The 17,243-nt window shown below is 39.5% G+C and overlaps 1 protein-coding gene across 5 annotated transcripts in view; it reads left to right on the top strand.

The window, feature by feature from the left end:
• The window catches only part of CDKL5 (cyclin dependent kinase like 5), a 131,413-nt gene extending 116,801 nt beyond the window's left edge, over window positions 1–14,612 (top strand). For 4 of the 5 annotated variants that reach the window (XM_071430442.1, XM_071430447.1, XM_071430444.1 and 1 more), the window contains 4 exons: window positions 679–781; window positions 4,466–4,588; window positions 5,690–5,809; window positions 7,052–14,612. In XM_071430442.1, coding sequence (XP_071286543.1) covers window positions 679–781; window positions 4,466–4,588; window positions 5,690–5,809; window positions 7,052–7,435 — 730 coding nt within the window. In that variant the 3' untranslated portion in view covers window positions 7,436–14,612. The remainder of the gene's footprint in view (window positions 1–678; window positions 782–4,465; window positions 4,589–5,689; window positions 5,810–7,051) is intronic. The other variant, XM_071430445.1, reaches the window with a different exon arrangement.
• Window positions 14,613–17,243: the final 2,631 nt, after the last annotated feature.

The raw sequence follows: 17,243 nt of genomic DNA, 5'->3' as shown, positions 1-17,243 counted from the left end.
TGAAAGTAACGTGTTATTTATCAGCTGTAGTTGCTTCAGACGTGTAAGTTGAGTTAAAAGGCAGAAGTTCAGTCTTCAGGCAAGTCACCTGTTCCATTTTTGGGTCGCCTCCTTTTGCCAGCACTGTCTCACGCATAGCAAACTAACGGAAGGTTTTAAGTTGAAATGGACAACAGTAGATCCCCAGCTTCCCTGATGATAGATTTGGAACCATGGCAGCAAGGGTCAGGAAGTGCAGTTGAAAGTGGTTCTCTCTGGCCAACTTTGCAACTCCTGCTTCTCCAGCAAGCAATGGATAAACTGGACCTGTGCTTTGATTTGTATGTTCTCTCAGATATGCTTTTCATTTTCCTAAAAGACCTTGTGTGTGATATTTTGATTTGAATATTAAATATCTGGCTTAAAAGAACACATGCATGCTTTCCTTGTCCCTTAATAAAACTATTCATTGGTTTAAACTAATTATTTTACCCTAACACTGTGTACCTCCTATCCCTTGTAATAACTCTATCTGGTACTTGTGTAGTAACCCTGGAACCAATGAATGCTAAAACTTTAAGTAACTTTTTACTTTAATCAATAATTTACATTCTTTGGCATCAGATCTCAGTATTGCACAGAATTTGCAAAGTAATGCCATAATAAAATTTCTCTTACAATACCTTATTTCATATTTAGGAAAAGTCCTGAAAACCTTAACAGTCACTCAGAACAGCTCAAGGAGAAAGAAAAGCAAGGTTTTTTCAGGGCAATAAAAAAGAAAAAGAAGAAATCTCAAAATGTAAGTATGCAGCATTTCTAGTAGAAGTATTCTTTAATTCATTTTGAATTATACCATTTTAGTATGCTAGATTAGTACAGTACCTTTGTATTATTTATTGTTATATGTGTATACACTTCTTTTATTTTCTCTCCTCACTATATGAAAATCAAATTCCTCTTCTGTTCAGGGTTGATTTTTCTGCCTTTTCAAATATTTCTTCACTTACTAGGACTAGAGAGTGAAGAAATCCAAACCTACACCTTTGTTTTTATTCAGACCCTTTGAGAGCCAGTTTTGATGCAAGTTTTAAGATGATGTTGCAACAAATTCTTTTTCAGGATATGGTGATACCATTCCAAGAATAGTAACTTAATTCTTGTGTGTCCCCAGAGCTTGAATAGTTTCGGGCAGCCATACAGAGAAAATGAAACTGTAACAAATGAGAATTCTTTCCAGTCTTTTTCATGGAAGTGTCTTGGTAACAGCCTCTGTCTTCTTGATGCATTCCATGGCTGGAATAAGGATGATGTGTCTTAACCATTCTTAAGTGTTTCATGTTTTGTTGAGGGAATGGATTGTGGCTTTTGTTATTCAGTATAAGTCTTTGGTGTCTCATACATTTTTACATTTTCATAAAGTTTTTGGGAGGGAGAAAGGACTTTCTATTATCAGAAAGTAGTGGTATACTAATATTTCACAAGTATTTATAATAAAGATATCCCTAATAACTGAAGTAACCTAAACATAATCTCATTCTTAAATGACAGCTCTGGAAGCAGTAAAACATTTAAAATTGTAATGTTCCTGTAAGTGTAAATGCAGTTAAAGTTTTGAATATTCTCAGAATTGAGTAAATCATGCTTACTCCTGGCAAAGGGGAATGACTTAATGTAAATATTTACTGTCAAGGTGTGAGGTGATAGGATTGAGAGTTGGTGGAGGGCTGATCTGTTGAAAATTGGGAGAGAGGAGTGATTATCACGTTTTTTGTTGTTTTGGGTTTTTTTTAAATTTCTTTGAACTGTGTGGAACATGTGCATATGTATATTAATTAGCACTCAGAAATGCACCTCACCTTCCTGCTGGGTGGGATTTACAACAATGGCATCTACCTCTCCTTCTGAACTTGTTCACCCTCATACCTGTAGGCAGCTCAAATATAATCATCTGTATTAAACTGCATTAAATGTCTACATTACAGCTCTGGGACTGGTTGATACCAAAATGTCCATGTAAGGATAATGCCTAAGGCCATTGGTTCCAGTGATGCATTTTTAGGGGAAAAAAAAAAGGTGTTAAATTTGCATTGCTGTACTCTACTCTGATTCCAGCCATGCAGACATGGTGGCAGACAAGACTCCAATATCTCAGCTGAAAGATGGTGTATTGATTACCTACACATTAAACTGTGTGAAAGAAATACATTCTGGATTGTATTGCCTCTCCAAATCTGGCATTTTACTGAACACCTAAATCAAAAGCTTCTTGATTTATAGCTACCAAAACCATCACTGATTACAGGCTAAGGCAGGTTTAGATATAATCCTTACTCCTGTTTCTTCTCACTCTTAAAAAGAGGGGTAGAGAGGAATAGAAGAGAGAGAGAAGGGAAAAAACTGTGTTTGCTACTTAGAGGTGGAATCTCACAAAAAGATTAATAAATTAGTGAAATAATATAGTGATACAACTCTTTCATCCTCAGCTAGAAACTTGCTGAGATCAACTTAAGTTTTGGATCAAACCAGAGCCAGAAAAACCTCCTTTCATTTCTACTTACAGCTGATTACCAGGACAGTGTCTAGGCATAGGCTGCACCACTGATGGGTGTACAAGTGTCTGGCTCAGACTCTGGTCTTTGTTCCTCTTCATCTCTTAGTTGAAGACATCTACCTAACAAACTCTGGGACAGTCTTTAGGATCTACCAGCACAAAATAAAATTACTGTCTTCAATTCAGCACCAGATTTGGTGTTAGTCGTAAAAGTTGTTCACAGCACTGAAATATTAGCTCTTCAACTACACATACAATGTTTTCTATGAATTCCTATTAAAAGTCTTAATAGACAGCTTGATACTACCCAAGGGTTTTTTCTGAGACCCACAATTCATGTAGAGTCCTACAAGTATGAAATTCCAGTTATTTGCTCAAATACAGACTTTAAGCAAGAAATAACAAATTAGACCTGGGGACTGTCACAGAGCTAGGAAGCACATAGTAGCTAGCTATGATTTACTTCTGATATCCTTGGGCAAGTCTCATTTTGCTGGTGATCATCATCACAGGAGTTGTAAAAGATACCTGAAATTGGATTGAAGACATCTTAGTAATATCATTCTTAAAATATCTAACAGCCAAAAATTGCTCCCCGTTCCTGACACTTCTTCCTGCAGGTTGTTCCCATCAATCATTCTCCCTAGAGTTCTCCAGGTGCAGTACCTTGTGGGTTAGCAATTGTTACTGCCTGTTAAGGGATATTTGCAATACTGTTTTTGCAGAGCTGTTCTTATCCATTCTCCTTTTCATTGCTTGAAGTGTTTTAGTAATGTAGCAAAAGGTTTTGAGGATTGTTAGAATCACAGTTTTATGTCATTTGCCACCAAACAATTTGATATCCATGAGGGTTGTGCACAGTGTGAGTAGGCACTATCTTCAGAGGAGCCTGCGTTTTGCAGATTTTTGCACTTATTTCAAGCTATGGGTCTGAAGAAATTACCTGCTTTGGAAAAAGCAGTTTCAGGTGAGCATTTCTCTTAGCAGTGCTTTCATTTACTTTTAATTTACTGAATTTGAAACAGGAAATTCTTCTGACCATAAAGTTCCTGAACATAAGCTATGCTAATTATTGATTTTCATTAACTTGGATGAAATCTAGAAGCTGGAAAAGCTATTTGAAAGCCCATGCTTTTGGTAGTGCACTTGTCATTGTATTTAGTTATATATTAATTCTATTCCATAATAGATTTCTTCAGATAGACAGGAAAATGCAAGGCACTATATATGTGTCCTATGCTTGTTTGCACCTGATCAGGGGAGAAATAGACCCATTTATAGTTCTGTTTGTTGTTCATTCATCTACTGGTAAGCTCTTTGGTTGTGCTCCATAAATTAAAATAAACCAGCCAGTGTACTTGCAGCTACACGTGAAGCTGCTAATGGCATATTTATGTTAGAACTGAAATAATTCATCTTGGAGCCTTAGTTCTTATTGCAGGTTTAAAATAGAAGGCTTTTTTTTTTCCCAAGTGTAACTATCAACTGCTCATTCTGAAACCAACTCCTATTATTGTTAGTGGATCTTTAATATTTTCTTTATATAAAAATGAGAAATGTCATACTGCTTTAGGTCATTATCAGAAATACAAATGATTGCCAGAGTTACAGGATTTAATTCAAAGCTCAGTAAAGTCAACAAGAGCTACGAGGTATTTCCAAAAGCCTTTGAAATAAACATATTCTGTATTCCTAATGAACATGGATATAAGAATAGGTGTGCTGATCTTTTTTTTACATGCTTTCTATGCATTGAGTTCCTTGAATTTGTTCCATAGGCTTTTTTCAATCATTATTGTATTTTCCAAAAGCAAATTATAGGCTTGATAACATGTATTGTTGAATTACCAAAAAAAGAAAAGTTAACTTAGTAAGGGGCAGATCTCTTGAATTGAAATATTATGCATTTAGTTTTTGTGTCTTATATTGCAGACAGACTCAACCAACGGCGAGAATCCGAGCATCAAGAAATCCCTCTTTCCTCTTTTTAATTCAAAGAATAATTTAAAGCATAGTTCTTCTTTGAAAAAACTTCCTGTAGTCACTCTGCCAATGGTATTAATTTTTAAGTACAGTAACACTGTAAAATGCTCCAGTAAAGTTGTTTTACTGACTACAGCAGCATGTGGTTTATTTTCATGGTATCACTTCCTCTTCATGCCAGTTAAGTATCTTGGGCCAGTTCGATAAATTTAAGTAAAATTGGCAGTTTTGTTGAAACATTGTTCCTAAAAATTTTTTTTTATAGTATTTGATATAGTGAAAATGTAACATACACAGTTCCAGAGAGAATGAGCCTTGGGAGTAAGACTAAGGAAGGGAAATAGTTGTGAAATTGTATGTTTAAAATTAAACTGTCTGATTATGTTTCATTCAGAAAAAAAAAATTAACCTGGTTTGGTTTATAACTGTATTGTAAATACATAATTTTTTATACAAACTACTCCTTTATATATAAATTTAAATAAATCAAATATTAACAATGGATTATCTGGAAAGAACTTTGCTCATGTGTCTGTTGTATTTTTGTTTGTCCTGATTGTTCATGATAAAAGACAGCTTGCATTAAAAATAGATTATATTTTGACTGTCCTCTTTTTACTTACAATTCTTGAAATGAGATAAAAAGCTACATGTAAGTTTTAAATTATCTTTCTGCTGTAAAGTTTCAGCTGTTTCTTAATTTTTGCTTTAGTTTGGGATATTTGTGGAGGAGAAGAAAGACGGGAATAGAGAAAGCTCTTGGTTTTGTGATGTCAGTCAAGAGATCAGTTTAGAGGGATTTTGGTCTGCTTCACTCTGGAGCAAATTTATAGAACTGATCCATGGTCTTAACTGCAGTATGGAATGCTTTTTAAATGAAGATGAGGCTCAACAATATTTTGGTTTTAATTTTATTTTTGATGCCTTGTTTAACTGCTCTTTCTTACAGCAAATGACACTAACAGCATGTGAATGCTTTAAGGGCTAAGGGTACTGCAAATCTGCATGATGTCCACAGCCACTAGCTCTTACTGTGGGGAGAATAATTGAGAGGTCATTACAATTCTGCTGCAGTAATGGGCTTCACTTGTGTTCTGTAATTAACTGTGGGAAATTATTTACAGCTATTCTTAAGAAAATACTAGGAGACAAGTATTTAATATTTTGTTGCAGATGCCTAATACTGAAAGTCAGGATCTCTTGGCATTACAGAAAGCCATTCATTCTTCCAATCACCAGAGCAGCAGGCAGAAGGATTGGCATCCTGAGAAGATGACAGAAATCCAGCCTCATGTAAGTGGCATTATCAATTCCCTCTATATTAATATCACTGATACATCTTGACAGGTTTTTCTCTGGTGAATAGAAGAATTGCATTTGACATTATTTCCCAGCTTTCTAGTTCCTTGCTCACTAGATGTACCTGTAGTCCTGCATAATTTTTTTTTAAATATGGACATGAATGACAAGGAAAAGAGAGATTAAATGTCCTTTGTCAGTCTTTGAGCCCTTTGAAACATTGGTTATGTTTTTGTAGTATAGGCAAGCAGTGCGTCAGTGCTATGGTAGCAATGCAGTGCTGTACCAAAGCCCTTAAGTCAGCTCTGTAAGGAATGGTGAATCTTGAGGGTTGGCTGCTGCTCAGCAGAGTTTGATACTTGATGTGGTCACCGAAGCATCCAGACCATGTTACAGTCTGGCTGGCACAGACTGCAGTTTCAGCAGGCTACATTTTTGGAGCATAGCACTGCAATAGTGCAACTTTATTTTCTCCAGTTCTAAAACCAGCTCAGTGGGCAGTGTTTGGGAGGGAGTGTCAGTGCCATGCTCCATTGTTGTCACATTGGAAACTGAAGAGGGTTTGTTGCAGCTGCAGTGTTTGAAGAAACAAGTTGCTCTGTGATCTGTGGAATTTAACAAGACTGCTTTCATACCACTTTGTGAACTTAGGCTTCCCCAGGTTCTTGCTACCCATTTTTTGTAACCCTGCATCACCATTCTCCTTCAACCTGCTGACCAGTGAAAGGAGCTGTGGGAGACTGGAGCTGCCTATCACCAGCTGCCAGAAAACAAAATATGTAACTTCTGAGTTCTGCCAGACCTCCTTTCAGTGCAGATGGTTACTCAAGACTCACTCCAACCCCTAATTTATGTTCACAACATTTTTAAGAACTTGTATTTCTGAAATCTGTTCCTCATAAAGTGTGGCTGAGGTTCTTAAGTTAATAGCAGACAGATGGACAGCTAATGCAATTTTCTATGCCTGCATTTTCAAAGGAAACAAGGATCAAATAACTGACGGGAGCAATTTTTTTCTGAGGGAGAAAAGGTTCCATCTTTTCAGGTAGCTAATAGATTGGACTGTGATGAGAAGGCATTTTCTCAGGTGTGTAGTCATAGCTTGGAATGAAATTTATCAAACAAATACGAACTAAAAGTGAAGAAGTCCCGTAAAGTTTAAGATGTTCAGTTTAGGATAGGACAGCTTTTTTATGGGAGGTCTGATATGATGGAACTTTTCTGCGTGTCTTTCAGAGCCAGCCGTTAAAATCTCTTCGGAAGCTCTTACACCTCTCTTCAAACCACCCCGTGGCTGCCGAGCCGCGCTTCCAGCCCTTACCCAGCCAGCCAGCCAAAGCCTCTTTTCCTGAAGTGCGGATCCATCCCCTGAGTCAGAGCTCCAGCAGCGGCAGCAGCAGCGTGCGGCCGGAGCCGCAGGCGAAGAGCCGGCCCACGCTGCAGATCCCCAGCCAGCTGGAGCCCACCTGGCACGTGTCCCCCGTGAACCGGGCCGGGAGCGACGGGCCCCCCTACTCGGACCAGCTGCCGGCCAAGGGCGGCCAGAACGGGCACAGCTACGGCCGCGCCAACCGGGCGCGCATGCCCAACCTGAACGATCTCAAAGAGACGGCCTTGTAGGGGCACCCAGCAAAGAGACCAGCATAGGGGGGAGATCAGCACAGGGGAGCGTGGTGCTCTGCTGATGGTAAGACTGCATTTTCAGCTGTATACAGGTGTGCAATATGTGCGTGTGGAGCGATGCTGTTCAGCATCACCACGAGAGAGTCAGGGATTTACAGGAGCACGAGCGGAACTATGAGTTACCAGTCATCAGAAATGTCACTGGACGCCAGGCAGAGTGTGCCGGTCAGGGAGAAAAATGCGTGGTCATTTTCTCTCATTTACATTCCAGCTTAGTGCACATCTCTGTCTGAAAGCTGGGAGACTTCTGGTATGTATTGGCACTTACAAGGGTGAAAACATTGTCTAGGCCTATGCCCTTACTACATTTTTTGCTGCCTAGTTAAAACAGTGGGGTTTATGTGATAAAAGTGTATCCCTGTTAAGGGTTTAAAGTTAAATTGTATGTCTTAAATTTGTTTTTTAAACTTCCATATTTGATAGGATTTGTAATATTTATTTATGATGACCTAATATCGTACTGTTATAATCATATCTTTTATGTTATAATGTAAAGTTATTTTGAGCTGTTTGAAACATTGTGAAGCAGTGCAACAGCTACAGTAGTTTCTATAAAAAACTAACAGTAACATTTATATATTGCATCAGGAGTATTTTATTCTATATATAAATATATATATATAAATGGAAAATAACTGTCTGTTTTTTAAATATACTCATTTAAAAGAAAAGTATTGTTATGACACTATCTGCCATATTTTTTATACATTTGTGATATAAAGTGCAGTATTATACTTCTAATAAAAGGAAGCTGAATGTGGATATAAACGTGACTGTAACAGTATGGATCTTGCTTGGCTATGAGAGCCCAGTATTACAGGCATTATTGGTAACAAACAAAAGACAAAATTTGATTCCAAGCTTTATTATGGGCTATTTTGTTGGAAGTATTGGCTAAATGTAAGAGACTGCAGAACTGTACAGTAATCTAAATGTGGTATGTTCTCCCCTGTCCTTAGCTTTCCTAGTAATATTAATGGGATTTCTGCATCTGCATCAAGAGCACAGAGCCCCAGTACCAAATTTTTTTTCTTCTAAAGAGATAAAGTGCCCCATTACTACAAGCAAAAGCAGGTGCTCTTCCACTTAATAGCAGGGGTGAAAACCAAAGAAACACAGCATGAATTGCAAGTGAAATGCAAAACTTTGACACTTAAGCATAGCATGGCACTGCAGATCATGGTATTAGCTTTTATGCATATGTGTATTTTACATCTCTAGCAATCTATTAACTAATAAGATAAACACTGTATTAGAATTTAAACTACTCTTGCACTTTTTATTATATTTCAGGATATATTTAAAGCTACAAATCTGATATTTGGATATTGAGGGAGAAGGTTGCCATGCAATTTGACTTCTCCTTAGGTCTTACTATCCAAATATTCCCATACCCAGTTCAGCTACCAGTCTCAGCAAAATACTAGATCTTGGGCTCCAGTCTCCTGTACAACACAGTTAAAACTGCCTTTACCTTGGTGAATGTCAAGTGTAGCAAATACACACCCTGATTCCTCTGTTGCTACCAGTAAAGTAAATCAAAGGTGAGCCAGCAGGAGTCAAAAGAGTTATGCCAGTCTAAACTTTGTGCAATAAGAGGAGAGCCAGGCCTGTAGTGTCAGAACAATACAATCTTTCCTTTTTAAACACATTAGTTTCACTCCCTCATTACTCTGCAGCACACTTTGTTTTCTAGATGCTGTCTTCGTAAGACACCTGTACTTGCAAATACACTGTCTTTTCCAAAAAGAGATTAACCTGAATGTAAATTGAATGATTTAGCCATAGATTAAGTTAACAGAAGCAGCAGAGGCAGTAACTTCCAACTTGAATAACAATGCAAACTGGACATGCTGTTCAGTACCTCTTGAGTCATACCAAAGCTCTAACAACAGCAAATTCGGCACCACTACTGTAAAAATTGTTGTCAGAAAGAACAGTGTGGAAGGATGTTATATCAGTTATGTCCAGGACTAAAAATAAGTCTACTAAATTTGAAAAATTAAAAAATAGGAATTCTTCCTTTGTCAATTGCCTGCAAGAAATATGCATGTGATTTTTCTATAGCTAGATATGATATATAATATCTCTCTATATATGATATATGCACCGTATTGATATATCATATATATAGCATATATAAATACAATAGACATGAAAGGGTATTCAGTTTTTTCTAAGTTCAGTGGGCATCCAGGAAAGATATTGTGATACTTACTTGTTGTCCCTGTCAGCAGCTTATTTTAGCAGTCTCTGTTAGATTCATTGCTTGGTCACAGCTATGTGAGCCCTTTTAGCCCTGTTTGAAATGGGCTGATGCCACTGAAATCCCTCACAAAAGCACTTCCTGAGAGACTGGGGCTCTAGGCAGTGCAGTTTGAATGTCTCTTTTATGGCAACAGAGCTGGGGAAGGGCCTGGAGCACAAGTCTTACGAGAGTGGCTGAGGGAGCTGGGGGTGTTTGGTCTGGAATAAGGAATCTCAGAGGGACCTCACTGCTCTCTACAACCACCTGAAAGGAAGGTGTAGCCAGGTGAGGATCAGCCTCTTCTCACGTGTCTCAAGTGAAAGGATGAGAGGAAATTACCTTCTGTTGTGCCAGGAGAGGTTCAAATTGGATATTAGGGAAAAAAAGATCACTGAAAGAGTGTTCAGGCATTGGAATAAGTTGTCCAGGGATGTGGTGCAGTCACCGACTCTGGAAGTGTTTGAGAGGCATCTGGATGTGGCACTTGGGGATATGGTTTAGGGGTGACTGGGGTGGTTGATGGTTGGACTGGATGATCCTAAAAGTTTCTTCCAACCTTGATGGTTGTGCATTGAGTCTCACAGGGAGTGTTCAGTCTTGACTCTTCTGTGCTTTGTGGATATGTATCCTTTTGCCTCTGCAAGGTTTTTAGCTTGCTGGTAAGATCTTCATGCTGGGGATGATGGTACTGGGCAATATGTGGTTGTTATGATTTCTAGCAAGGAAAAGTGTTTATAGAGGATTTTTTTCCTCTGTACCCATTAAGTTAAATCAGGGTGATCCCTGACTGTACATATAGCTGTTTAAAGTAGTTAGCAAATCTTCAAAGGTGACCCAAGGAATGTTTGAGTATTTGGTGGCCCATATTTACAGAAACTTGTTTCTACTTCATACTGCATTTTCCTCTTGAATTCAACAAACTGTAGTATCTTTCATTGAATACTAAATTGTGTTGAATGTATGTAGTATTTTCTTCTGTTGGAAAGAAGTTCCAGTAGCTCGGCCAGCTGGTGCTGGGATGAATTCTGTATCTTTAACTTGGTTTAGCTTCCCAATATTTAGAATATGGCTAATGTAATTTTGTCGAGATTTTCAAAGGAGTCTTATTATAGTGACTGAGATTTTCTGACTTAATAAAGAGGAAGAGAATTACAGAACAAACTCTTTTGTAAGTGTGAGCTTTCCTTTGCACTGGTCTGTGAGTCCTGTACTACATGCTCTATAGATTTATTTAGTGTAAAGGATCCTAGTTAAACTGTATTTTATTCTTTGGCAATCTTTTGCCTTATGGCAGCACTGATGATGTGAATAAAAAAGAAACTAAGTTTCAGAAATTAACTGTAGTAATTTTGCAGAACTCAAGCTGCCTAAACTTGTCTATATGTTTTAGTTATAGCTCTTGAGCTCTTTTCTGAAAAAAAAGCACCTTAAAGTCATCCTAACTGAAATTGTGTAAGTGTCTAAGCTGTTGTTTTAAACTGCAATGTAAATGTATTAACCTAGAACAACATCTGTTTTCAACAGGCCTGGCCACAGAGAGCAGTCCCTTTGACCTATTCTCTGCTTTTTGCTCAGTCTATTGCAGTCCAAGCTTCGTTGCCCCTCTGAGAGGTTGCAGGAGAGCACTGGGCAGAGTTCTTGGCAGGAAGTCAATGATCCCAGATTTGTCTCCTAAAACATTCCCCAAACACCACTTGTTCTTTTAGATCAATACTAAAGCAGGCTTCAAACTTCCAAGTGCATGAGGCATCCTCAGATCATCATTTGGCTTGTCACCTTTCTCTCTACCACACCAACTGGTTTCTGGGACCAAGGCTGGAGAGACTCTTGAGAAGCAGTGGCCTGTGGTAGGCTCTTCCCCTTCCTTGTCATTGCAGTTAGATCTCTTAGGAGATCAATCTCACTTGTTTAAAAAGCTACATACCAGCCTTTTCTTTTTTTCTTCAAAAAAGATGAAGTGTTAGCTGAGTAGATTCCTAGGTTCACCCAGAAAAAGCTATGAATTCTCAACAGTTCTGTAGACCTCCATATAAGAACACAGGGAACCTATGGGAATACAGATTATACAGCTCTGAAAGCACTGTTGTGACCTAGGTAGCTAAGGCAAAACCTAGCCACTTTAAAGAGGAGCTGTGCTCTAGAAGTACTGGGGTTTTTATTCATGTTTCTTTTTTTTTTTGTTGTCTTGTAATGATTTGTTAGTGAGACATGCTTCAAAATACTTGCATGTAATTAATTCTGTATGTGTTGATCACTGTCAGAGTAGAGCTGGGACAATATTTGCATCCCAGTCACACAAAGAGTGTGAAAAGGATAGCCATATATGATATACTGCAAATTGTGGGGTGGCAATGAATGCTTATTTTTTCCATTCCAGCTAGCATGCATGCTACATCTGTTAATGGGGTAATATCACAAACAATGCATCTAGGCTGTTGTTCATGTTAGTAGGCCCACCATTTGAAATAGGAGTGCCACAGGAGATGGTTGGAAAGGTGATGTGCCCTATGTAACCCTTTTTGAATAACCTTCAAATCAAGACACTATTTAAGAACAGGTGCCTTTCCCTCACAGCTCTTTCTAATGGTATCATGATATTAACCATTCCTTAACTGGGTTTGTAATGAATGAGGAAAAAAGCCATTTAACTTCTGACCTTTTTTTAAAAGGGTTGATTTGAGTAAACCCTTTTAATATAACAAAACTTGGAAGTTCTAGATGTTGGCACCTTTTTCAAATGATCAAGCAGCAGCAGTGCATCAATGCTCAGGCTCATCAGGCAAGTGAAGGCTTGTGCTGTACTGAATGTTGTACTGAAAACAGAAGATTCCTCATTTTGCAACCACAAAGCAAATTTCATTAAAATTAGCAAAGCAGATTTTATAGGAGATCCTCTTTCAATTGTAAGAAAAAAGCTGTGTTAGGTCATCTGTTCTCTCAGTGGAGTGTCTTAACAACTACCACATGAGACAGCACAGGTAAATCTGATGGATTCGGTCTGCATTTTACTTGTTCTGAGTTCTGCTTGGATACAGATTTGTGACCTTGTGTGCACCAGTTGTTTGGTGCAAAAGCTGGGGTTTGTGGAAGATGCATGTGAAGTGTGAGAGGACTGGCCCCACTATGTTTGGATGCTTTCATTCCACCAATGAGCCTGCTTCTCAGGCTCTTTTAGAACATAACAAAATATGCAGCCAGGCAAGAGTGACTCTTGAAACATGGCCCATGAGCCTGAACATGGAATTTGTGTCTTAGCCTAAGAATGACTACACATCTCTTGTGTTCTCTGCAAGTCAATCTACCTCCTCTCTCTTGCAGAATGTGGTTGAGGTTGGGTTTGTTTATTCTGAGCTTATTATTGACTCCAAATTTTGAAGAGACACCTAAAAAGATTCTTCCTCTAGGTACTGTTAGCAACCATGTAATAAAGTATTTTTGGGCCTTCATCTGAAATACTTCTGAAACCTCCAAGCCATCTGAGCTCTCTCTCTCTAGAATCTTAGTGCCATCCTTTGCACTGCTTTGCAGTCTTCCCTTGGCCTTCCCCTTGTGGTTCTCAAATATTGCAGTTGCCTTGTTCTTTGTTGTTTCTCTAGTGCAGATTTTCAGGGAGTTAGAGGCCTTATCTACTACTCCACCCTTTTTGCTGTTTTACTCAAACAGCTATCCTTAGACTTGCTCAGGATTTCCTTCATTTTAATTTTCCATTTCATCTGGGTGAGATACCTTACCTCATTGTGCCCCCACCAAAACTCACTGCCTACCAGGCTTTTCCTTCCACCAGGTCTCTGTTTTCACAGGGCATTGTTTCTCTGGATCTGTTCTGAGAAATGCAAGGTGGCATCATAATTGTACAGGCGTGGAAATGCGTTGTGAAGTAGCTGCTGTCTGTCAGAGCTTTCCATTAGCATAAAGATAAAGCATCTTCATAGCACAAGGTGGAAGCTGCTATCCAATTTTCCTGTAGGATATGAACCTCTGGGTGTAAACTCCTGACATGTAAATCCAGTGGCAGAGTTTTTAACTCTTTGGTTACAAGGCAAAACTTTAAGCATAGGGAACTGTCTTGACTTTTTTTTTTTTTTTTTTTTTTTTTTTTTGCTAGTGCACATCTTAGACTCGTACTACTGAAGGATTTGACTAATTGAAAGAAGTAAGTTTATATTTGGGTTATATGGACCAGTAAGCTAAAATCTTCCCAGAAACCATAAATTTTTTTTTGAAATCTATGCAGGCATCTTAAAATCTGGTTAATCTGATAAGGAATTCCAAGACTGCTTAGGTCTCCACTGTGGAATGTTTGATTTTAAATTTGTGACATTTGGAAGAAAGAAAAAATAAAAAACAAATTTAGGATTTTTTTTTCACTATCTGCCAGTACAGATTAACAGGCTGGGGAGGCAGCTTTCAAAACCTACAAGTTTATGGATAAGATTCCCTGATGTTTTTAACAGCTATTAAAAATCTAAAGCGCACAAACTTTTAAATCTACCGTGCTTTCTGTTGTGGAAGGGATATGTTGTGGTGTTAGCCTTTTTAATCCTGGAATACAAATTGATTTTAAAATGTGTTGAATATTTAAGGATGACTTCATGCAAGTTAATAAACCATTTGTAAAGTGTTTGTATACAACCCTTTGTATCATGTTGTTGGTACACCTTACCAAATTTTTTTTGAGCATGTATTCCATTCTTTACTTCTGTACAATTTCTATTGTTGCTGTAAATATTCTAAAAGAGAAAAAAAAAATCCTGTGGTAACCTTAATTATCAGCATGGAAATGGTTAATTTTTACTGAGCACAATGTATTTTTGAATGGGCCTTCCAAAATATGTCTTTAATAAAAATGCAGATTTTGCACTAGAACCCTGGCACTGTTCAACAGCTGATGTTATTCCTGACACATCTCTTCCAGAGCACCTCTCCATATGTTAGCTTGGCTCATGTCAGTGGAACGGACCAGAACCAGGATTCCTGTGCCCAGTGGGTCACTGCCAGGTCCTGGCTGACTCCCCCATCTGAGAGGCCACTTGTGTCTGTCCACAAGCCTCATGTTTCCATGGGATGTTTCCTACACAGGGCAACATCTCTGAAGCACCTTGTTGCCCACCATTCCTCTACTCTCATTGCAGGATGGATTCTTCCTTTCAGGGCAAGAATGCTGCTCTCTTTTTGGAACAGTACCAACCCACCGAGCCCCTGAGCAGGTACCACCAGAAATTAAAAGGCTCTGAAAGTTTCCAGCCCACAGTGTTTGCCACAGGAGAAGTGCCATGATGACATTTCATCATTGTCATATGTAAACTGAGACACTTCAAGGCAAATGTTAGGGTGTTGAAGTGTCAGCAATACGAGTTTTTGATGACTTCCTATTTAATGTATCCTGGCTATGAGGTTTTTTTCCCTCTTTAATGTATTCTGGCTATGAGGTTTTTTTGTTACCCTGTGCAGATTTAAAAAAAACTTTAAATATATCCCTGCTAGTCGCTCATTCTTTGGGGTAATTGGAAACAAACTGAGTAGGGACCACTTTTCCTGGGCCTCCCTTCTTTCCCTCTGAGCTCCAGCAAGACTTGCTGAAAGCCAGGACTTGCAGTATGTTAGATCCCTCTAAACAGCTGCCTGATGGGTTGTGCAGCAACCACAGCCTTGGTAGGACCAGGCTGCTGCCAGTGCCTGCACTGAACTATGCCCATCACCTCCCCAAGAGGGAAACTTCCAGCCTGAGCTAATGGCTTCAACTTCCACCAGGAAAAGCAGTCCAGCATTTTAGTATTTCCATCTAGAAATGGGGTTGAAATGCATTTCCTTGAGGTGCCCAGTGCTCTGGGGACTTAGTTTAACTCTTACTTGGCTCTTACTCTTCCAACAATCTAGTTTAGTTACCCCTTTTCTGTACTCCCTGAAGAGCCCCAGAAACTGGAGTGGCCATCTCCTTGAAGAGTTTGAGCACCTTGATGTGGTATCCCCAGTGTAGTCAGTATTAAACCCCCATGGGATGGAGGGCACGTGGACATTTTTCTCTGGATGGAAGTGAAGGGATAATTCCTGCATTCCATTAAGATAAAGGGGCTATTGATTTACAAATGAAGTGGTTGGTCTGGAGGCCTGAGGCAGTCTCTGATCAGGTAACTTAGACTGGGTACAAACTTCTCAGCACCATTTGTTCCCTCACTTCTCTCTACACATCCCATCCTAAAAATCCAGGCCATAAAGCTGAAAGCCATTCTTGGTCCTACTTCCTATTTCAAACCCCTTGTGTTTTATGCAGCTTCAAAGCCACACATTGGTCTCCCTATCTCTGCAGGATTGTTTAACATCTTTGTCAGTGGGATTGATTGTGGGGCTCTCTCCAGCCCCTGTTGTGTGGTTGACATGCTGGAGGGAAGGAAACCCATCCAGAGGGGGCTGAGCAGGCTTGGGAGCTGGGCCTGTGCAAACCCCATGAAGGTCAACAAAGCCAAGTGCAAGATCCTGCATGTGGGTCAAAAAAGTCACAAGAAATGCGGATTGGAGGAGGAACAGATCAAGAGCACCCCTGAGGAGAAGGACTTGGGGCTGCTGGTGGATAAAAAGTTCAGCATGAGACAACAAAGTGTGACCCCAGCCCAGAAGGCCAATTGTATCCCGGGCTGTATGGAAAGCAGTGTGGGCAGCAGGGTGAGGGAGGGGATTCTCTCCCTCTGCTCTGCTCTGCTCTAGTGAGACTCCACCTGGAGTGCTGTGCCCAGGTGTGGGGCCCCCGATGCAAGAAAGAAGGGAACCTATGTCCATGTCCAGAGGAGGGTCACTAGTATGTTCACAGGGCTGGCACACCTCTCCTATGAAAACAGGCTGAGAGATTTGGGCCTGGAAGAGGAGGCCCTGGTGAGACCTTCCAGTAACTACAGGAGGCTGTAATGGAGCTGGAGAGGGACTTTCATAAGCACATGTAGTTATAGGACAAGGGGTATTGGCTCTAAGCTAAAGGAGGGCAGCTTTAGATTAGATATTAGGAAGAAATTCTTCGCTGTGAGGGTGGTGAGGCACTGGGACAAAGTGTCCAGAGAAGCTGTGGACTCCCCATGCCTGGAGGTGTTCAAGATCAGGATGGATGGGGCTCTGAGCAACCTGGTTTAGTGGAAGATGCCCCTGCCCATGGCAGGGAGATAGGAGCTAAATGATATTTAAGGTTCTTTCCAACCCAAACCATTCTGTGATTCTATGATTATGAGGAAAAGCTTTTGTATTTATGTAATTATACTTCAGCTGGCACTGTCTCACTTTCATGATGGTCTCAGTCACACTGTTACTCCAACATGCTCAATTTATGCAGAAGTCAAATGCAATTCTAAAAGCATTTTAGGACCACTTAATTAATTAAGCCTCTCAGCACTCTATATATAAGAGGCAGAGGTTAAGTGAATTTCTAGAGGTCAATTAGCAAGTGAGCTGCATGGCAAGGATCAGAACAGAAACTCCTGCTTTAGCAGGAGCCATTTAGTTGCAAGTCAGAAG

This window comes from Agelaius tricolor, unplaced genomic scaffold, assembly GCF_023055355.1.
Source record: "Agelaius tricolor isolate 1412-34295 unplaced genomic scaffold, bAgeTri1.0.p SCAF_7, whole genome shotgun sequence".
NCBI lineage: Eukaryota > Metazoa > Chordata > Aves > Passeriformes > Icteridae > Agelaius > Agelaius tricolor.
Note: the sequence above shows the minus strand (reverse complement) of the source record. Positions and strands in the feature narration are given on the sequence as shown.